This window comes from Oenanthe melanoleuca, chromosome 6 (assembly GCF_029582105.1).
Source record: "Oenanthe melanoleuca isolate GR-GAL-2019-014 chromosome 6, OMel1.0, whole genome shotgun sequence".
NCBI classification, from domain to species: Eukaryota; Metazoa; Chordata; class Aves; order Passeriformes; family Muscicapidae; genus Oenanthe; species Oenanthe melanoleuca.
In genome coordinates this window covers 3,587,981-3,609,990 of record NC_079340.1, presented here as the reverse complement: position 1 = coordinate 3,609,990, position 22,010 = coordinate 3,587,981, and the positions used below count along the sequence as shown (strand labels likewise).

General features: G+C 52.6%; 1 protein-coding gene across 3 annotated transcripts in view; it reads right to left on the bottom strand.

Moving 5' to 3' along the window:
• The window catches only part of UNC5B (unc-5 netrin receptor B), a 132,962-nt gene extending 126,644 nt beyond the window's left edge, over positions 1–6,318 (bottom strand). For 2 of the 3 annotated variants that reach the window (XM_056495623.1, XM_056495624.1), the window contains exon 1: positions 6,160–6,318. In XM_056495623.1, coding sequence (XP_056351598.1) covers positions 6,160–6,238 — 79 coding nt within the window. In that variant the 5' untranslated portion in view covers positions 6,239–6,318. The remainder of the gene's footprint in view (positions 1–6,159) is intronic. The other variant, XR_008840875.1, reaches the window with a different exon arrangement.
• Positions 6,319–22,010: the final 15,692 nt, after the last annotated feature.

Below are 22,010 nucleotides of genomic sequence, written 5' to 3'. Positions count from 1 at the left end.
AAATTTAATTTGCCACATTTGCAGTGCGGCAAAAAGGGGCAAGCAGGGGTCACTGCCATGCCAGGGGCAGCTCCCAGGATGCCTTGGCATTATCCTGCCTTCCAGGAAGGAGCTCTCCCCACTTCCCACCCTGCTCTCAAACCCTCTCACACGAGTTTTTTTTTCCCTGCACCACCTTTGGCTGAACATCCCTGATGTCACACGCAGCAACATCAGTCCCAAGAGCATTTCTCCACCTCTGTGGCAGCTTTTTCTCACTCCCCACACCTCTTCCCTGGCATTCCACACCACCCACCTGCAGGGATGCTCTGCCCACAGCACCATCCCCAGGGAGCCCCCAAGCCCACCCACCCACACTGGGATGTCTCTCCTCTCCAGAGGGGAGGCAGATGGATCTGACACGCCCCAAAATGAGATTTTCCAGGCTCTTTCAAAGGGAGACAACCCCTCAGCTTTCACACTGGGGGCAGCAAAGGTTATTCGTGGGCTCCCTGTGGAAACCACACTGGCAGGACCTCCTGGAAGCAGCAGAGATGCTGGGATCTCCCTCCTCCTTTGGCATTCCCATAAAATGGGAATGGGGATAAACTGGGGGGGGAATGCACAGGTATTACTGACTTTGCCCCACAGAAATGCTCCCCAAATCCATAGTGTCTTCTTTTTCTTTGCTTCCCTGGAAAAAAGGGGCAGCCCTTGAATTTCAGGAGGGAAAAGCTCTGCTCACTTTTCCCCTTGTATAACCAGGTATATTATTACTCTTAAGTAATAATATAAGTAATAAGTGTCTCAACTTGTGCCTTTCACCTCCCAGGGTATAAAAAATGACAACAAACAACACAACACAGCAGCACTGCCTTAAACTTACACAGCAAGCAAAGCCAAAGGGGGAAAAGAACTCAGAAACCATTTGATTTTTAAATGCTGGGGGAGTATGTCAGCCACATCCACCCAGACCAAGCCAGGCATGGCAGACAGTGGGATGCAGCTCCTGATTTATGTTTCACTGGGATAAACCCAAGTGCCAGGTCCAATTTTGGGACTCCAGTGGCTTCACAGCCATTCCCAAGGCTGGAAATTCCTCCTCCCTGCAGCAAGGAATTAGCACCCAAACAAGTGAGAGCTTGGCCATCCATCAATTCCCAGCAGAGAGGGGATGAAACAGAAGGAGAACCACCAAGGGCTCCAAGGATGCTGCAGCCAGGCAGGCAAGGAAAGGAACCCAGCAAAGAAAGGTGGGGAGCAGAGAAAAAAGTGGGAAAAAAACTGGGAACAGCCTCCCTAGGAGTGGGAGAAGGCAGCAGAGGAGACCAAGCAGGGCCAGGCTGCACAGGGAGGGACTCACAGGAGATTAAAGGCAGAGTGCAGGACACGCTGGAGCAAGCCCCATGCTAAATAATTCCTGCTTCCCTTCCCTTCCCTTCCCTTTCCTCCTTTTCCAGCCTGGCTTCACCCAGCCTTTCCCAGCCTGGCTGCTGTTTGATCTCAGGCTTTTACCTCAGCAGAGGTGCTGAGCCCAATAAAAATAAAAATTAAAAAAAAAAAAAAAAAAAAAAAAAGGGGGGGGGTGTTGAGCCCCTTAAAAAAAAATAAAATAAAGCAAATAGGAGAGGGATGGGGGGAAAAAAACCCAAAAAACTAAAAATCCAAGCTCAGCAAACATGAGGCTGCTACCAGCCCAGCCCAGTGGTTTGGGATGGGGAATGGGATCCAGAGGAGGAGGAGGAGGAGGAGGAGGAGGAGGAGGAGGAGAGGCAGCTCTTCCCCTGGCTGAGGAGCAGGTCTGGGGCTGCCAGCCCAGTGCATTCCTGTGCTGTGAGTCAGGCCTCTGACAAACCAGGAGGCTTCAGAAATAATTCTGGCTGCTGCAGCCTTTGGGATGCTTTCCTTTGCCCCCCTGGCTCTCCCCTGCCTGAGTGCTTTGCTCCCCAGTTTGCTTTACCCCAAAAACCAGCTGGGAGCCTCCAGAACAGCATCACCCTCCGTGCAGGGCAGCAAACCCCACTCCAGATCTGCCTCCAGTGTGAAAATCCCAGTGCCAGCCGAGCCTGCAGGGCTGTGGGGACAGGCAGAGGGAGGATTTTGGGAGGGTGCTGCATCCTCCAGGCTCCCACTGAGCGAATCCAGACATCAGAGCAGCTCTCACAAGCCACAGCTCTGGCATCAGAGCAATCCCACAGGATTTTCTCCAGCCTGATGTGAGGCCAGGCATCGCTCAGAAGCTGCTCCTGGGACACCACAAAGGCTCTGCTTTTTGGGAGACAGGGCTCACACAAAAACCCTGAGCTCTGGCAGAGCCAGGGCAGGATTATTCAGCAGGGAGTCACAGACTGGTTTAAACTTCATCTTGTTCCACCTTGTCCATCTTGGACACCTTCCACTGGACCAGGAGCCAGCCTCAAACTCTTCCAGAAGGAGCAGCAGCAGATGAGGATGCCCTGCACAGAGCCCAGCATCCCAGCTGGGTGCCACCGTGCTCTGACTCACATGCCTTGCACAATCCAGCTGATTACAGCCAATTGCTGGAAAACCAAAACTGGAGCCAGGGGGCCTTCAAAAGGCAGGGAGGGGCTGATGGTGGGACTGGTGGTGGGGTGGCAGGAAGGGGCAGAGGGAATGGGCTGATGATTTATCTCCCCCCCCCACCTTGCTCCAGCAAGTGTTTTCACTCACATTAGCACCGCTAAAGCCGGGAAGATACAAATGAATAGGGAACAGCAGGAACCTGCAGCTTTATGGCACCAGCATCTGCTGTAATGAACTCCTTCCACCCTCACCTCCCCTCACTGCCAGCCTGGCTCTGCCCAGCAAAGCCCAGCTCAGGGCTCTCCCCAGCCCCACAGGGCTGCCAGGATGATCCCATCACCACAAACACGTTGGGAGCAAAAAATAAAAATACCAGTGCTAGAAGTGGAGGGAAAACAGAGCCCCTCACAGCATCTTGGCTCACTTAGCTGACCCAAAATACAGATCTGGATTTTAGATATTTAATGGATTTTATATATATAATTCCTGTTCCCCTAGGAGAGGGATGGAAAGGGAACCAGCACCTGCAGCCCCAGAGGGGCTGCACAGAGATGAAGGAAGCTGAGCCCTCCAAGCTCCTTACAGGGTCAGCTCTTGGCTTCTAAGCAGAGAAAATGCAAGCTGGATTTCCTCCCTGCCCCCCACAACTACCACTTCCAAGCAATTCTGCCCTCTCTAAAGTAGTGATTCTCCATTTCTCTCTTTTTTTGTTGCTGCTGTTGTGCCAGTGTTTCACTCTGCTGCTGCCACTCGCAGAGAGCACCCAGATCTAAAAGAGAGAGGGCTCCACAACAAAGCAGCTAAAGGAGAAGGAGACAAAAAAAAAACAAAAAAAACAAAAAACCCTGAGCAGATTCTTCCACACACCCCAATCCTCAAGCCTCCACTTCCAAAGGGCAGGATTTGACAGGCAACAGGTCCTGGAGCATCTTTTCCCCAGCCATCTGCTCAGGATGGCAGCAGCAGGCAGGCACCCATCATGTCCTCACCCTGCTGGGGGACAGCAGAGCTGCTGTCCCTCTGTCCCTGGCTGTTTTCCTGCTGCTGGTAGGGCAGAAGGATGTTCCTCCACCAGGATGGCAGCATCACTCTGTCAGCCAGCATCACCCTCTGGATTTCAGCAGGGAAAAGGACCCTCCAGCAAGCTCCAAATCCTCTCACCAAATTGTTTTCCTGCCCAGAGGAGCACACACAGGAGCAGGATGAAGCCTGGCAGGTAAAGCCCCAGGCCCAGGGGACAGGCTGGCAGCTGGGTTCCCCCAGCTGTGCTCCTGGGGATGGACCAGCTGCTTTCTGGGTCTCAAACCCCCACCCAAAACAACACTTCTACCCCCACACTGCAAAACCCAACACAAACAATGTGTGCATCCCTTCTTGTGAGAGGAGAAAATTGTTTTCTGCGTGATGCCTCTCCCTAAAAACCAGGTGAGGATGATCACCCATCTCCTCTGCATCACCACATGCACAGCTCTCCTGGAGGAACACTAATTATAGCTCTCCAGCTAAAAACTTCATTATACACACACATACATATGCCAGATTAGCAGCGTGCCTTAGAGAGCTCCCCGGACTCCAGCTGAGCCAGGTGGGTCAGGTTTAACTTGTTTTTTTCCCTTCTTCATTCCCTCCCTCCTCCTGCCCAATTTCATTTCAACCCCTGCATGAACTTGGGTGAACACAAAAAAAATAAGAGAACAGAGCCAGGCATGAACACATCCCCCCACCCTTAACTCCCCTCAAAAAAAAAACAAAAAAAAAAACTTGGTTAAACCTTAACCCACAGCAGCCTGGCTAATCCAGCCTGGTTAATCCAGCCTTCCCAAAGCCCAGCCAAGCAGAAGAGTTGCCAGCTCTAAAACCTCTCCCTTCCCACCGAGGGAAGAGTTTCTTCTGGCCCCTGCAGAAGTCGATAGTGCCGTCCCTGTTTCCCATTTGCCGAAACACACTGGATCTTTGTGTGGCGGGGGAGGGAAAAATATTAATCTAATTAGGCTCCCCTCCCTAAAAATTCCTCGTCACCTTAATTACGCTTCAGAAAAGAAGGCTTGGTTCATTTTCCTAGAAAATCAGCTCGTCAGGAGACGCTTTCAACTCCTTTAACGAGACAGATCGGTGCTTCACGACGTGTCCTCAAACCCTCAACGCTGCGGGGAGCGACAGATCCCGAATTCCCGGCGGGATGACGACCTCGCCCGACACGGTTACGGGCTCTCCCAGCCTCCAAAAAAAAAAAAAAAACCCACCAAACTTTTGTTTCCGAGCTCTACACTCCAGCACATCTTTTTACAAAGCAGCACGGGCAGCTTTGCTGTGCCACGGCCGGAGGATGACAAAGGACGAAAGTCGCGGGGATGTGCGAGAGTTGTGGGGTGGGAATACGCAGGAAAAGCGGAGTTTGAGCACAGGAGTCCTAACGAGAGAGGGCAGCAGGAGAGATGCGCCTCAGCTTCTCGTCTGTGGCAGGGATTACGAACGGAAGGGCTGGATTTAAGCGCATCTCAATCACAAGATTGGGCTGCGCACAGGAAACTTTGAACAGCCGTAAGAAAAAAAAAAAAAGAGAAAAAAAAAACAAAAAAAACACCACTCGGCTGCCCGGCCATCAATCGCTCAGCTTATAAAAATGCAGATTTAATAATAATAATAATTTTAAAAATAATAATAAAGAAAAAAAAAAGCAGGCTGAATAGTTACTTATTTGACCCGCCGGGGAATCACAGCCGGCGCTACTACAAACAGGGCTGGGTTTGTTTTGCTTTTGCCAAGAAAAACAAATATATATATATAGACAGAGAGAGAGAGAAATATAAGGAAGCGGCACGGAGAGGCGGGCAGGGAGAGGCGCTGGCAGCTCGCATCCCTTGGAGCATCCCCCGGAGCATCCCCCCTGGAGAGGGGAGCGCTGCCAGCCTGTATCCCTGCGGAGCATCCCCCGGAGCGGGAGACTCTGCCAGCCCATGTCCCCCGCTGGAGCATCACCCCTGGATCAGGGGGCTCTGCCAGCCCGTATCCCCGCAGAAATCCCCCCGAAGAGGAGATCTCTGCCAGCCTGTATCCCTGCGGAGCATCCCCCGGAGCGGGAGACTCTGCCAGCCCATGTCCCCCGCTGGAGCATCACCCCTGGATCAGGGGGCTCTGCCAGCCCGTATCCCCGCAGAAATCCCCCCGAAGAGGAGATCTCTGCCAGCCTGTATTCCCCCCTGGAGCATCACCCCCCTGGATCATGGAGCTCTTCCAGCCCGTATCCCCCCTGGAGCATCACCCCTGGATCACGGAATTCTGCCAGCCCTTATCCCCCCCTGGAGCATCACCCCCCTGGATCATGGAGCTCTGCCAGCCCGTATCCCCCCTGGAGCATCACCCCTGGATCACGGAATTCTGCCAGCCCGTATCCCCCCTGGAGCATCACCCCGAATCAAGAAGCTCTGCCAGCCCCCACGTACCCCGAACATCACCCCCCGACCGGAGCATCCCCTTCCCGGGGATCCAGCCAGCATCATCCTCCCCCGGAGCATCTCCCCCCGCCGCCAACCCCTCAAGAAAGATTTTTAAACCCCCAAAAGCGTCCAAAACCACCTCAACCGCGACGAACTTTTTTTTTGTGGGGGGATCCCAAAACTTGCGTCCCCCTCTTACCTGCGGCGGCCAGCGCCCGGCGGAGCAGCGGCGCGGGGAGGAGGAGGAGGAGGAGGAGGAGGAAGGAGGGCGGCGGCATGGCGGCGGGATCGGCAGCGGGACCGGGAGCGCAGCGCTGCCCGCCCGCCTCGCCACACTGCCGGGCTGCCCGGCGCCGGGCGGGGCGGGCCGGGGCGGGCCCGGGGCGGGATCTGCCGGCACGGGATGCGCTGGTCCAGCCCAGCCCGGCCCGCCCGGGCTGCGGGATGCGCCCCGCTCTGCAGCGGGGACGGCGGGCAGCAGGGGGAGCAGCGCCACGCCGGCAGAGAGGGGATAAAAGCATAAAAACGGGGGAATTCTCTAAGGAGTGAAAGCAGGGCCAGAGCGGGATGCTCCAAGCCACATCCAGCCCAACCTTGGGCACTTCCAGGGATGGGGCAGCCGCAGCTTCTCTGGGCAACAATTTCCAATTTCTTCATCACATCCCCACCTAACCCTGCGCTGTTTCACTTTGAAGCCCTCATCCCATCTCTTAAAAACTCTCTCTCCATCTTTCTTGTACTCCCCCCCCCCTCCCTTTTTTAAGGCTGTTAAAATCCAGTATTTTATATATGTATTTTACTTGCAGCAGCATAAAAATAACAGATGGGGACATGCACAAATAATAAAAGATGAAATTCACGTGTTGAGGGAGGTGTCCTGCAACTGCTTGATATGTGGCCTCTTGGTTTTAAAGGGGGCTAATAAAAAGGATGGAGAGTGGCTTTTTACTGGAGGAGATAGCACAAGGAGAGGGGGGAATGGTTTTCAGCTGAAAGAGATTTAGAGGAGATTGTTAGGAGGAATTTTTTGCCTGTGAGGGTGGGCAGGCTCTGGCACAGGGTGCCCAGAGAAGCTGTGGCTGCCCCTGGATCCCTGGAAGTGCCCAAGGCCAGGCTTGGAGCAGCCTGGGATAGTGAAAGGTGTCTTTAAAACAAATTTTAGAGTCTCTTCCAACCCAAAGCATTCCATGATATGCCCATATCTCCCTCCTTGTAAATTCCTACAATTCCTCAAAATCCTTGTGAAGAGCTGCAGACAAACTGGCAGGTTTGCAAGCCCTGGTGGGGCTGCAGTGCTGCACTTTTCCAGCTGCTGAGCCCCTCCTCAGGACGGGATTAAACCCCACCCTGGCTCAGTGAGAGCCTTGCAGAGCCGCTGCGAGCTCTGGACGCTGCCCAGGTTCCTCCTCCCTCAGCCAGGGGCACCCCCAAAAATCAGGAGGTGCTGGTGGCACGCTGCTCAGGCCACCTGCACATCACACACAGCTGCCTTGAGTGCTGCCTCGAGCACCCCACACTCGGCTGCACTTCAGCTGCTATTCACAGAGCAGTGGGACGTGCCGGAAAAGGCTGAAGAGGGGAAAAAAAAAATGAAAAAAAAAAAAAAAAAAACTCATTTCCAGTTGCTGTCGAGGGAGTGAAGCTGGCTGGGCAGCGAGGAGAAGGGATGCACCTGATGCAAACCCAGCAGTGCTGGCACTGGGGGGGTGAGAGCTCTGGGAAAATAAATCAGGGTTTAAAAAAAGTTTTTTCCAGCTGGATCAGTGGAATTTCAAAGTGCCTACTTCCCCTTCTGCAGAAATGAGGGAGAGCGGGTGGGTTAAACCGGGCGGCAGTCTGCTATTCAAAATACGAATTAAAGCCATGCAAATGAAGGGTTCGCTCGCCCCTGTTGCTCAACTTGAGGAAAACACGACATGACAAACTATCATTAAGGCAAAGGGCTGCCTTTCCTCCCAGGTGTTTACGCCGTTTTCCCTCTAATGGCCAGGCACGGAGGTGTCGCTCCAATTCCCGGCGCCGGGACCGCTCCCAGCCGCGATCCGAGGTGCGAGGAGCTGCCCCGGCTCTGGCAGGGTCCAGCCCTCGCCATCAGCCCCTGAAGGGCTGGATGCAGCCGAGGAGAAGCGGGTGGGACTCGGGAAAGGCTCCCTGGCACCTGGGGTGGGTGGAATTCTGCACCAGAGGTTCAGCGCATCCCACACCAGGACATTTGGGTGCCCGGGAGGAAAGGGGTGCACGAAAGAGTTAAAGAAAAGATGGCAATCAGATGAATAGCAAACAGAGGAAACTCCCCAAGCTTAATCAGGAGGTGAGACAAAGACTGGCTTGTTTGGGATCCAAGGTCACGGCGCCCTTCAGCCCTGCCCGCACCGCCACGGGAGGGGTGGGCTTCTCCTCCCACCCAAACTTGGGGGGCAGAGCAGACCTCAGGTGGGCTGAAACATCCTCTGTTGATGCCTTTCCTTTCCTTTCAGACCTGTCTAAATATCTCAGCGATCTGGGATAAGGCTGGGCCTGCTGGCACCAAGTTATCAAGACATCTTTACAGAAAAAAAAATTCAACCAGTGGGAAGAAGGGACAATTTTTTTTTTTTTTTTTTTTTTTTTTTAAGAGCTCATTCTTTTAAGCCCTCAGACATTATTTGCAGCTGTGGTTGGCTGGAAAAGCTGCAGCCAGGGGTAGCCAGAGGTGCTGTTCTGTTTGGGGGGGTTCAGAGGTCTTGGAGGCAATTTGCATGGCATTATCCATAGCTGTGCTATCGGGACAAACAGTCCTGCCAACCTAATTAGGCATTAGGAAGGAGAGAGCATCTGAAGGGGACACACAGGGGAAAAAGAGGGGACACACAGCACAGCCACTGATAAGCTGGGAAGGGCTTCCCCAGCATGGAAAAGCCTTGCAGGGAGTTCTGATTTCCTGGGATTTCCACATCTCCTCTTGCTCCACAAAAAGCAGCTTCTCACCTCCAGGAATCCAGCCAGGCTGAAATTCACCCCCCAGCTTTTTGTAAAGAGGGAATTTTAATAGGGAGCTTGCTGTTACCAGACACAAAATAAACACTGAGTTAGCTGTGGTTCATTTCTTTTTTTTTTTCCCCTCCTACTGACGATTTCCTCACCTGAGAGCTTTGGGAGAGAGCAGCAAAGGAGGCTGCAGAAATTCCTGCTGACAGACCTGCTGCAAGGATGCTGTTACTGCCACTGAGAAATCCTGCATGGAAAGGACTGGGAATTTGCTCCTGCATAAAACACAGGGCAGAAAAAAGGATTGGAGGAGGAGAGAGCAGGCTCTCCTGCAAGGCAGGTGTATTTTGGATGGAGCCAGTGTGTCCCCTTGGTTTGCCATGGGCAGGGGGGGATAGGACACGGGGGAGCTGTTTGGAACTGGAAGAGGAGAGATTTAGAGGAGATGTAAGACAGAAATCATTCCCTGTGAGGTTGGGAAGGCCCTGGCAAAGGGTGCCCAGTGAAGCTGGGGCTGCTCCATCCCTGGGAGTGTCCCAAGCTCCAGGATTTGGAGCAGCCTGGGATAGTGGGAGGTGTCCTTTCCATGGCAGGGGGTTAGAACAAGGTGAGTCCCTTCCAACCCCAACCATTCTGTGACTCCCTGCTCTCTGAGGGTGAAACACCCAGCACCCTCCTTTCCTTCCCCCACCCCACACTGGGGTTCCCCAGGTCACCCCTTCAAGCTCAGAGCAGGGAGGTGAAGGCAAGGGACTGTCCTGCCCCTCACCTCCAGACAGGGAGGCACATCCCATGCCTGGGCTGCTGGGGGCTCCTGAGGGAGAAGATGAAGACCAAGAAATGGAAACACCATTTGCACATCCCCAGATCCTCCAGCCTGTGGATTCCTGGCGTGCAGGGCAGAACAAGGTGGGCTCCCAGTCCTGGCTCCCTCCCAGACCGAGCTCATGGGCCAGAGATGGGGAAGAGAGGCAGGATCTCCACGGAGGCAGCAGGAGTTTGTGGTTCAGCGGCTCCCAAGTCCTTTCTGCTTTGCAGAGCTTTACAAGTGACACTGGCGTGTGATTCGATTAGGGAAAGCACTTCACTTTCTCCACAGTCTCCTTGGCTTCAGCTTGAGATGAGCTGGAAATCCTGCTGGCCACGGGGAGAGGCAGAGACAAACCACCCCCATCCCCCTGTGTCACTTCTCCACCTGGGATGCTGCTGCACAGCAGCTGTGTCCCACAGGAGGGTGGAGGTGAGAGCTGCTCCCTGGAGGCCAGGAAAGCCTGGTTAGGAGGTGGTGATTCCCATGGTCAACCATGTTTGGAACCCTTTCCCGTGTCAGAGGCTGGGAACAGCTCCAAGTGTGCACACAGGGAACACACAGGAAGGAGGGGGCACCCCAAACTGCCAGGAAATGCAATTGGGGGTTTTCTATGAGATCAGGATTTGCTCCAGAGGGAACTGTCAGCATCTGGACTGGAGTCAGCAGTGCCTCTGGAGCATCTGGAAGAGAAGAGAGATCTGCACAGCCACGAGGCAGAGCAGGGACCTTCCCACCTCCATCCTCCCTGTGAAGCAGAGCTGCCAGGAGAGCTGGAAATTGCCAGCAGGGATGGATGAGGGAGAGGGAAATAAAAGCCACAGCAGGGCAGTATAAAAGCAGCAGTGCCGTGGAGCAGGTGCAGAGGCAGTGATAATTCCCCATTCCTTCCAGGAGAGGAACTGGGAGTGCCCAAATCGAGTTACTCGGGGAGGAACAAAAGACGGCGCTTTCCCCACGCCACCCGTGATTAAATTATGGAGCTCGCTGCCACGGGGTGCTGTGGAGACCTGCAGCCTAAGTGGCCCCCAGAAAGCATTTAGGCAAACCCACGGGGCACAGGGGTCTGTCAGGGTCTGTTAAACAGGATGGAGCAGCCAGCTCAGGGAGTCCCTAAAGCCCAAGGCAGCACGTGTGGGACAAGGGGATCAGCAGACCCGCAGGAGAGCTGGACCAGCACAGCCTGGGAGATAAATGGCCTCTAATCACCTAAATAAACCATGCCCCAAACCCCCCTGAGGGCAAGGAGAGGTTATGGGGCTCAGAATGTGATGATGCTACAGGATAGGCAGAGAGGGGATCCTGGAGTTTCTGTCCATGTCTCAGTGCAGGGATTCTCCAGGATGCCTCTCCAGGGATTTTTTGGCTGGGGCTGCCTCTGCTGTTTCCACATCTTCATTGTGAGATGCTTTTGCTCAGGAAGGAAAGGAGGAAGAGACACCACATTCCAGACCCTCCTGCCACAAGCACAGCCCCCAGCTCCTCACTCTCCAGCCAGCTCAATAATTTATGGTCCAGGAGGGGCAATAACCATCCATAATTCACGAGCAATAATGTTCTACAAGTCGGAACTGGCAATTTGGCTCCACGGACCTGAGGCTGCCTCATGCCACTTCCAAGGACTCGTTTCCTCTTGCCAGAAGGCCAAAAGGCACGAAGGCAGCAGCCACCTCCAGCCTTGAGGGGCATGCTGGTAACAGCAGGTTCTGGAGAAGGGTCCATCTCTGCCTGTTCTTTGGGTTTCCTCACGTGCTGGTCTGAAAATGACGGAGAAATCTTCAATTTTGGTCTGCCTGGCTGACAAAACCCAGACATTGTGGGGTTCTGTGTTAGTGGAGCAATGACAGAGGAGCAGGGCAAGCTGTGCCAGCAGTGCCTGGTGTTTTTGGTGGTGTTCCCTTCCAGCAGCGAAGGGAATCCTGTGCCACAGGTCCCAGAGCAAGATGAACGCTGGAATCTCAACTTCCAAGGCTAAACAACAACCCCAAGGCACGGGATCCCAAGATAACTTGGGATTGGGGGTGGCAGAAAGGAGAGGGGGGGCTGCAGCCTGGGGTTGCCCTCCAGGAGATAACAGAAGCATCACAGTAGCAGCAGGGGAGGAGGGAAACGTGAGCCACCGAGGGCTCAGATTAGAAAAACACCTCTTGCTCGGCAAACCCTGTTAGTCAGACGTAAAACACGGGTGAAGCAGAGCATGCTGGAGCTCCCTTGCTCCTGGGGGAGATGTTTATTAACTCATCAAAACACACAGGCTGCTGTTGCCAGCAAGAACCTGGAGCGGGCAAGGAAAAAGAGAAAAAAAAAAAAAAGAGAAGGTGAAATAGAAAAATGGGAGGAAAAAAAAAATAAAGATCACATGTGAAAATCATTGTTTGCTTCCCTGTGCTTGGCTGGGGATGGTCTGTGGAGGGTGCCTGAGCCTGGTCCATGCAGGATTCAGGAGGATCCTCCTGGAGAGGCTGGGCAAGAGGTTTTTGCATCTCCTCTCACTCTTTATGCAGGAGCCACTCCCTGCCCTTGGTGTAATTGGGCCACTTGGCACACCTGGCCCGACATAAATTGCAGCTCCTGAAATAAATAAGGTGATAGCTGGCAATGAGACACCCAATTAATGCTGGGATAGCTGCAGTCATTACATCCCAGGGACACTGGAACAGGGAAAGGGAGAGCAGGGCCCAGCTGCTAAAACTATTTTCAAGGTGTTTGGTTGAAGTGCTACAGATCAGGGACTGAGTTTTCTTCACCAGTTATTTGCTGTTGCTTTACTTGCCTTGAAAGAAAGACAGAGTGGTATCATTATCCTGGTTTTTGCCAGGAGTACCCCTCTGAAACAAAGCCTTGTTGCTCTGAATAACCCTGATTTTCCAAAAGTTACATGTCACAGGCAGCACTGACAGTCAGTTATTGTGATCCCAAGGGGTCTTTTTGGCCTTGATTCATAGAATCCTACAAGGTTTGGGTTGCAAGGGACCTTAAAATGTCATTCCAACCCCTCCTGCCATTTCAGGGACACCTTCCACTATCCCAGCTTGCTCCAAGCCCAGTCCAACCTGGCCTTGGACACTTCCAGGGGCAGCCAACGCTTCTTTGGGCATCTCTCACAGGAAACAAATCCTTCCCAATATCCCACCTAACCCTGAAGTCCCCCCCACAGTGAGGGTGACCAGGCTGTGGTACTTTCTGTGGGGTTTTTTCAGCCTCTCCAACCTCCAGCACTGTCAGTATGTACTTTAAAGAGCAATTTACACCTAAAAACGCTCCCCTCCTGTGAAAGCACCGCCGTGCAAAACAGCAGATGGTGTTTGAGCACTGCAAAATGGAAAATATATCTTTAAAAGAGAAGATTCCAGAGTTGTCTTGGCGCTAGGCGGGCGCCTCAGGGTCTCCATTTGCAGCTTTCTGCATGGGGGAAAAATAAAAAAAAAAAAAAAAAAAAAAAAGATGGCAAGTTCTGTGAGATAATACTGGTGGAAGGAGAATGCTGTTCCTGAGGGGTCCTTGGAAATTGTGGCATGGGAACAACCCAACAGGACTCTGCAGGAGGGGCTCTGACACCAACAGCCCCCTTGGGCCACCAGATGTGCCCAGCTTGGGGTGGGACAGGAAGCAGAGCAGGCTTTTTCCTCCCTTTTTCTCCCTCTCTGGCGTTCATCAGATGAAATGCTGTTTATGGAGGGGTGGGAGAAGCATAAACCACCCTGATCCCACTTGGGGCTGGGAGAAGTGAGTCCTGTTGGGATTGCTGACCCTTCCCAGGTCCCAGCCCAGGCTGGAATTCCAGGATGGATGCAGCAGGAGATCCTGCTCCCAGAACCACACACCCAGTGCTACACCAATGCTGCTTTTGTACAGGAAACATCAAAACTACTCCTTAAAAATCCCTCCTCTCTCTCTCCCCATCCTGGAAGCAAAGCTCTGCCGAACCTCCGTCCTCCAGGCGATGTGAAGAGAAAAACCACCTTTTTCTTAGAGGCTTTCTCAATAAAATAGCTTGAACGCTGCTAATTTCCAAAATAAACAAGCAAATCTTTGGAGCAGCAAATGCAAAGGGCCCTGAAGGCATCTTCTAAATGTCAGGGAAAAGCATCAGCCCTGACGTGTGCCCGGCTGTCACTGCCTGCCCGGCGCCAGGCACACGGGACATCTTTGGGAACTTGGGGTTTGCTGGGAGCAAAGAAACCCCCAAAACCTGCAAAGACACCCCTTTTACAGTTGCTTTGAAGCTCTGCAACAGGAAAAAAAAAATAAAAATACCATAAATCAGGCTCGGCTTCACTCCTAGCAACGACATTTTGACAGCTTCTATTTCGGGGATGGCTTTATTGTTTTCCCCCTGGCCCTCAATTAATGCCTTACCTCAAAATAGCTACAAGCCAGCAGGACTTTTCCACTCACCAGGCTGTGAGCTGCTCCCAGCTTCCCCCATGGTGCAGATGCTCATGGATTGGGCTGGCTGCTCCCAGCCTGGCCCCAGAGCTCCAGGCCAGATCCCTGGAACAAGGACGACCTCCCTGCTGAAGCCAGATGCTGATGCTTAAAAGTCAACCTGGAGGAGAAAAAAAAAAAAAACAGCTTTGCAAAGCTGTTCTCCATCATTCTGTGCTCAAGTGTGTGAGGCTCAGGAGGTGCCCAGAGAAAAACAGGCTGGGAATGCTCTGGGGGATGCAGGGAGGAGGATGGAGCCAGGGCTGATGGTTACATTCTCCACTTGGTTTTGGAGGCCATATGGAGAGAGAGCCTTGAGGGTATTTTGGTTGGAAGGAGATGGCCTGTGAGGGCCTTTCTGAGCCAAGCCCATTATATGAATTCACAACATTCCCTGTGTGTCACAGTACAAGCTTGCTTGTTACTGGGCAAATGGTTCTTCAATTTCAGTCCAATTATTTATATTAAATGCAATTTCATTAGTTAGTTCTATCCCTTCGCCTTTTGTCCATGACATTAAATCAAAAAGCGATTTTTCTTCATACTGTATCTCCCATCCTTGTAAAAAATGGGTCCATACCTGGATTAATGGATGCTTTTCTGTGGAGATGTGTCCTCCCATGGTTTCCTTAGCTCTTGGCTAGTATTTTCTTCTCATCTCTTTTCTGGATGACCAGTTTCCTTCTTGTCTCATGGACATTCCTGGCTCTGGACCAAAATGTTCTCCAGTCTCTAGGATGATCTCTGGCTCTGGGCCAGCTGTTTCCCACCTCTTTTTCTGGGTGTTTCTCCCCTAGCTCGTGGCTTGAATTTCCCCCTGTCTCTTTTTCTGGATGGATTTCTGTCTCCCCCTGCTTTCACAGGAATGGCTAAATGTCAAAATCACGTCGGGGTCACCAGTTGTAACGAGACAATGCTGTGTCCGAGACAGAGACACAAGCACTCCTTTTGTCATGTGACAAAAAGCCCTTTATTGCTCTGTACTGCTCCTTAAATAATCTCCTTAATGTTCCTTGGCAAGCACTTGTGATTGGTTCAACGTTCAGGCTGCCCAGTCTCTCTGACAATAGCCTTTGCAGCCAGGCAGGAACCTGTAGGATCAAACTCCTGTCTGTTTCCAAATTTGTCCTATCACTGTTCCCTGGAGGACTTCCTGCATGGAGAACCATTTTCCCAGTGACAAGCAAGCTTGTGCTGTGACACCTGTGGTGCTGGCTGAGCTGGACAGCCCCATCCAAAGGGATGTGCAAGGATATCCCACCCCAGACCCCCTTGGGCTCCCTGCTCCCACTGCTGCTGAACAAACTCCTCTCAAGGTTACCCAAGGGTGGTTAAAGATTTAAGAAAAGCCCTATACAATGTGTAAGGCTCCTGCTGCAATACCCACCCCTTGGCATTGATGTTTTGTCAATTTTCTATCACCAGCTTCAATCCTGGTGGTGCAGATGGGGAAAAACACATATATTTACACAACCAACCACCTCCAGTTGCCTCTTTTCCCACTTGTCTGAGGAGGACAATCCAGATGGAGCACAGATTATGCTGAGCACCCAACCTGAGCCATCCCAGAGCTCAAAGGCTCCAGTTTATAACTTATCCTATACTCCCACTGCAGGATGCCAGCTGCCCTTTCCCCCTCACCCCATTTTCCACTCAGCAGCCACATTTCTGAGCCCACACCAGACACCACTCCCACAGCACGCTGGCCCCAGGTGCTTTTTTGAAATCTTTTCCTATAAATAGGCTCACCAGTGTGAAGCACTTGCCTGTGCCTCTCCTGGCCCCACTAAATGACCAACAGGTTGTCCCTGTCTGCCCATCAGTCCTCACCCAGCTGCCATGGAATGAGGGAGGGAAGGAGCTCTTGCTGCAGCCATCTTTTGATTTCAGCACAGCTAATGAAGTTAAAGGAGACCTTTCCTCTCCCCCCAGCCTGAGCTGGAGAAGCCAGACCATTTTAGCTGTTATCTGATTTGATGTGCAAAAAAACAGAGGGACAGAGAGAAAAAAAAACCCACAACTCACCGCTGGCTCCTTCTCGCCTTTAATTGAGGATACAAATGCCAGGCTGATTTTTGCTCTCCTTGAAATTCCCTCTGTCAGTACAGGGCTCCCTCTGGTTCAGGACAAAAAAATTGACTTTGTGTCATGAACGAAGTAATTATTTCCCTCCACAAATGAATATGGCAATTATTTCCCTTTCGGGGAGGGGAGGGACGTGTGTGAGGTTGGAGCTGCTGAGCAGAGCCTTTCCCAGAGCAGGGATGAGCTCGGGCTTTGCTCAGCAGTGTTTGTCCCCTGCTCACACCCTTCCCTTTCCCAGTGCTGTGCTCAGCTGGATCCCCAGATTTCCTGGCAATTTCCTGGATCAGGGGCTGTGCTCCCCTTCAGAGCAGCCCTTGAGCTGGAATTAGCTTTCATCCCCCTGGGTCAGGAATAAAGGACATTTTCCCCTGTATCCCTTCACTAAGGAAGAGCAAGGATAAAATCCCACCTTGTTTATGTGCACAGGGGGATGATTGGAGACATCCAGAATCCCAGGCTGGTTTGGATGGGAAGGGGCATTAAAGATCCCCTATTCCATCATCCCTGCCACATGCTGGGATGCCATCCAAGAGGTTCTCCTCCAGCAGCAGGGCTGTGTTTGGAGACAGAGGTGTGCCACTCATTCACCTTGCAACATCCTGCCTCCTTTTCCCCCTGGGTATTCATTTCATGCCTGCCCCACTGTGGCAAGGAAGGCTTCACCAGCTCATAAATTGCTTCTACACCAGCTCTGGAGCACGTTGCAGCTTCTGCAGGTGTTAAAAGCCGCCGTAAAGAGTGACACAGAAAAAGTTACTTGCGGCACACGCCGAGATCTCTGAACCCCTCAAAAAACAGTGACGAGGCAGCAGCGTGTCCTGCAGAACGATGAACCAGCACTGAACCATTAACTGTTTCCAGATATCCCAGGCAATCCTGCAGGAACACACACTCACCCAGATGCCAGCACTCAGAAGCCTTGCCCTTGCACCAAAGGTTGGAGGGAGGGATTTCAGGCATCTTCTCCAGAAAAGTCACATCCCCACCACTCTGGCTGCACCAATTCCAAGAGCACAAGAACAAGGAGGATTGTAAGAGGGAGAAAAGTGGTAACAAATCTATTTTTCAAATGTATTTGTTGTATGTGAGGCTGTCACCTTACACAAAGTCAAGAAGATTTTACAGTGAGGGTGGTAAAATACAAGCACAGAGGGGTGGAAGATGACACATCCCTGGAAGTGTCCAAAGCCAGGTTGGATGGGGCTTGGAACAAGCTGGGATAGTGGAAGATGTCCCTGCCCATGGAAGGGTGCTGGAATTAGATGATCTTTAAGGTCTCTTCCAATCCAAACCATTCAGTGATTCTATGATTCACAAGCAGACAAAAATCCTGCATGAGTTATTTACCTGCACGAAATGTTTGTTTTACTGCTGAAATTTCCTAGCTGGTTTCACTGCCAGTGAGACCCCATCTCTTCACTCCAGGAGTTAAAACCACAGGGCACAAGCACTGGAAAGTCACTTGAAGGTTGTGAGTGACCTTGAAGGGAGCTGGACATTGCCTTGTTGGCTGCGGCGGCAGGAGCGTGAAAATGTATTGCAGCCCTTGGGCAGCCTTCAGTTCTCATTTAAGCTGTTAATCAGAGGGGGAGAGGGAGGAGAGCAGCAGCAGCCACAGCTTTTCCCCGCCAGCCTGACTGGGAAAGTGTGAGTGGCACAGGAAGGGCCTGCAGGACACGGGTGTGGGGGGCAGGGGGGAGCAGCTCTGCCTTCTGTGAGAAGGAACGGCTCCAGGAGCCAAATATTCCCTTCTTCTTAGTCCTTTCAGGGGTGGAGTTATCCTGGTTTTTTTATCCCATGGGTGGCATTACCCCATTGCTCTGCCTGGCAGTTTGGGGCAGCTTTGTGACCAGAGGGATTTTGTGAGCCAAGGGACCAACACTAAGGTGCAGGTGCCCCAGAGCATCCCAGCCTCTCTGTTCCATGGCAGTGGGACCTTGCTGCTTCCAGCCTGCATGTCACCAACTGCATCTGCTGTCCCTGAGGAACAGTGCAGCCCCTGTGGGGACCTGGCTTGGGCTGTCCAGGGAAGCTGTGGCTGCCCCTGGATCCCTGGGAGTGTCCAAGGCCAGGTTGGAGCAGCCTGGGATGGTGGAAGGTATTCCTGACCATAGCAGGGAGATGGAACAAGAATGATCCTTAAAGTCCCTTCCAACCCAAACCCTCTTGGGCTCGTATGACCTTGGGCCATGAAGCTGTGGGAGAAGGACAGAGAGGGACACAGGCACAGAGTCCATGCTGGAAGAGTGAGGCTGGTGACCTTGGCTGAGAGGATTCACTCAGACACAGGTGGGATGCTCTAAGGGAGAGCAGACAGAATTTGAGCAGAGAACACCTCCCCTCTCACCTGCACCTCCTCCAGCACCACAAGGGTTAAGATGAGTCTATTACTGTTTGCTTGTCACTTTGTCGCTGATCTAATGACCATCGATAATAGCTGAATAAGAATTGATGGAGAGATGGATTTAATTAACCCCGGTGTCAGCAGCTCGCATTGCTGTCTGTTTGTGTTAATGGAGCAGCTCAGGAAAAAAAAAAAAACCTCTCCTGAGCTTTGTGTGGCTCAGCCTGCGGCGAGTAAAACACTCCAATTCATCAGCTGCTCCCTCCAGGTAAACCCAGGCAGGGCCACATGGCAATTGCTTCCTCCTGTCCCCAGAAGAGTGAAATAATCACCTGTTCTGGTGTGCTCCGAGTCCCAGATCCGTCCTCCACCCCATCCTCGCTCCCTGTCCCGGCTGCTGCTGCCTTGGGCAGCTCAGCTGAGGTCTCTGCAGGGCGGGCAGGAGGCTGGGAGTGCAGATTTGGGGAGGCTGGAGGTCTGTCTTTAGCAGGGGGACGGTGCTGGGGGTCAGATAAAAGACCAGCACAAAGGCAGCTCTGTGTTTCCTGACAGCAGAGATGCAGGCAGAGAGGTTTTCCCAGACAGACAGACACCCTCTGGCATCCTCCACATCCCCTGGGGCCTCCTGCAGCCTCCTCATCTGAAAATCCAGGTGTTGCATGCACTCCACTGGGGTTTATCCTCTTCTTCTGGGTGTCAGGTTTGGGAGGCAGCTCCAGGTGAGCAGGCACAGAAGAAGGAGCTGGACACTCAGACCAGACCATCCCAGTCCCACTAATGAGGCTGGTCCTGCCCACTCCTTGATTGCAGCTGGCAATTAGTGCCTGACCCCTCTCCATCTGACCCTCAGCAGCAGCAGATAGCAGCTCACAGTGCTCCTCATCCTCCTGCCCCTGGCTTATCAGGAGGGAATTCCAGCCTGGATGAAGGGTGGGTGCATGGCCCGGTGGGTTCCTGAGCTTGGTGAGGAATCTCCTGGCGGCAGCAGCATGATCCAGCCCCCCCAGCTCCCACACCCATTTTCCAGGGCAGTAATCCACGGGTGCAGCCCCCTCCCTGGGTGTTATCCATGTAGGGCATCTCTCAGGGCAGGCTCAGCCTGACACCCCCCAGGTTTCCTTCACACTTCCCCTTCCTCTCATTTTCGGCTGTGATTGATTTTCGTGTTCCAACACGACCCAGGTGGGCAGGTCTGGATCCATCTGGGTCCCCCATGGTCTGGGGATGCTCTGGGATGGTGCTGGTGCCATGCCTGGCTCCTGTGCTCGCTGTGACACACCAAGGCACGGCTGTCTGAAGGAATAAACTCCCCTTGCCAGGCTAAAAATATTCCTCCCAGTGAAAACACCAGCACTGCCTCGTGGCTGGCACTTCCAGGTAGGACAGGACACAGAACTTCCATGGCAGGAGGGCACTGAGAGCACCCAGTTGTTGGAAAACCCATTTCCTGCCCCCAAAAAGCAGCTCTGATCTGGAGTTTCCAAGAGCTTCACCTGCAGCCCTTGGAGCACTTTGGGTGTGGTTGTAGTGATGCAATGGCACATATGGATCACTCCTTCCCCTACACCAAGATCTTCCTCTTCTCCCAGCAGGGAAGAGAAATAGCTAAAATAAGCAAGGCTGGCTGTGGAATGCAGAACTTATCCTGGCCTCCTGAAGAAGCAAAATTCATCCTGCCATGGCAGGAATTGGGGAACCTGGGAAGAAACCCAACACTGAGCATCATCCCAAGTCCTTCCTAGCCTGGCAGAGCTCCCAGCTGCTGGAGCTTTCCTCCCCTCAGAAAACCCTCAAAGTATCCCACATTTTCCTCTTCTAGCCTCATTTTCCCAACAGAACATCCGTGGCTGCCCACAGCTCCACTTCATCCCCAGGAAAAGATGGGCAAGGCCCAAGCAAGGCCTGTGATGCTCTGGAAAAGCCTGAGCCTTTGGAAAGATGCTGATTTAGAGAGGAACAGGCTTCCTGTCTTGCTCATCCCTGCCCCAGACAGAAAGTACCTTTGCCAAGTACATATTCAAATCCCTGCCAGCAACCTGCAGTCATGGAATACGTGAGGCTGGGGAAAAGAAAGGTGGGGGGGGGGGGAAAAAAGTCCAGCAGAATTTAATTTTGAAGATCCAGCCAGTCTTATAGCTTTTCAACTGCTGGAGCAGGTGAGCCAATAATAAAATCAACTGCCCAGAGAGGAAATGAATATTGAGTTTTGTTCCAAAAGGATGAGTTCAGCCAGCGTCAGAAAGAAAGGAAAAAATAATAATCATAGAAAATAAAAGAAGAGTAGGAATTGTTCTGTGACAAACGCATTTTGACAATCCAGCTGAGAGGGCTGACAGAGTTATGAGTGAGGGGGAGGAATTACTGATCTCTGAGTGTCATCTCACTTGTTTTTCTTGATTCAGCCTGGCCCTGCTAACAATGTGTGTCACTGCCCAGCGCTGGGAACATCCTTTGTGGTGCTCCCCACGGCACAGCTCCTGCATTTTACTGCCAGGGGGGGTCTGCAGGGGGACCTGGATTTGGGAAGGTCACAGGGCTGGGGTCTCCAGCCACACATCCCCTGTGCTTTTCCATTTGGGAGTTGCATTTCCTGCTCTTCTTCCTGGCTGAAGCCATGGACTCACAGAATGGCTTGGGTTGGAAGGAGCTTGAAGATCGACTTGTTCCCATGGCAGGGACACCTTCCACTATCCCAGATTGCTCCAAGTTCCTGGCCTTGAACACTTCCAAGGAGGGGGCAGCCACAGAGGGAAGAGTTTCTTCCTGAGATCCCATCCAACCCATGTGAATCCTCCCCCCTATTCCTGCCACTCCATGTCCTGGTCCAAAGCCCCTCTCCAGCTCTCTTTAGTGCTCTCATTGTTTTCATCCCCACTGGGGCTCGAGATTTCTGCTTGCACCCACAACCCCGTGCTGGGTAAAGGGGAGCAGGTTAGGAGGGTGAAATTCTGAAATTCAGACCATTATGAAAAACAAGAGATTCTCAGGAGTTTTGGAGATCCCCTCTGGCTAAAGGACACCTGTGACCAAGCTCTGGGAGAAGGATGCTCCCTTCTGAGTCAGCTTGAGTCACCTGCCTCCACTTGCTGCTGCTGGTTTACAACCCACACTCATTTTGAGAACTGGGGATTAGCAGCTTCTTACTCAGATTTTCCCCCTCCAATGTGGCAAATAACCACCTTGAGGGGGGCTCCTGAGGCAGAAGTGGGTCCTACAGCTTTCCCCATGGCTCTCCACTGCTTTTAGGACTGTTGGGGAGAACTGGGGATCTTCTTCCTGGGATTTGATTCCCCAGCCTGGTCCTGCAGCTTTCCAGACACACACATTTCTGCTTCCCCACCGAGTGACACCTTCCAGGACGTGTCTCCTGAGGGTCAAAGCAGAGGGCAACCTCCCAGAGAACAGTGTGATGCTCCTG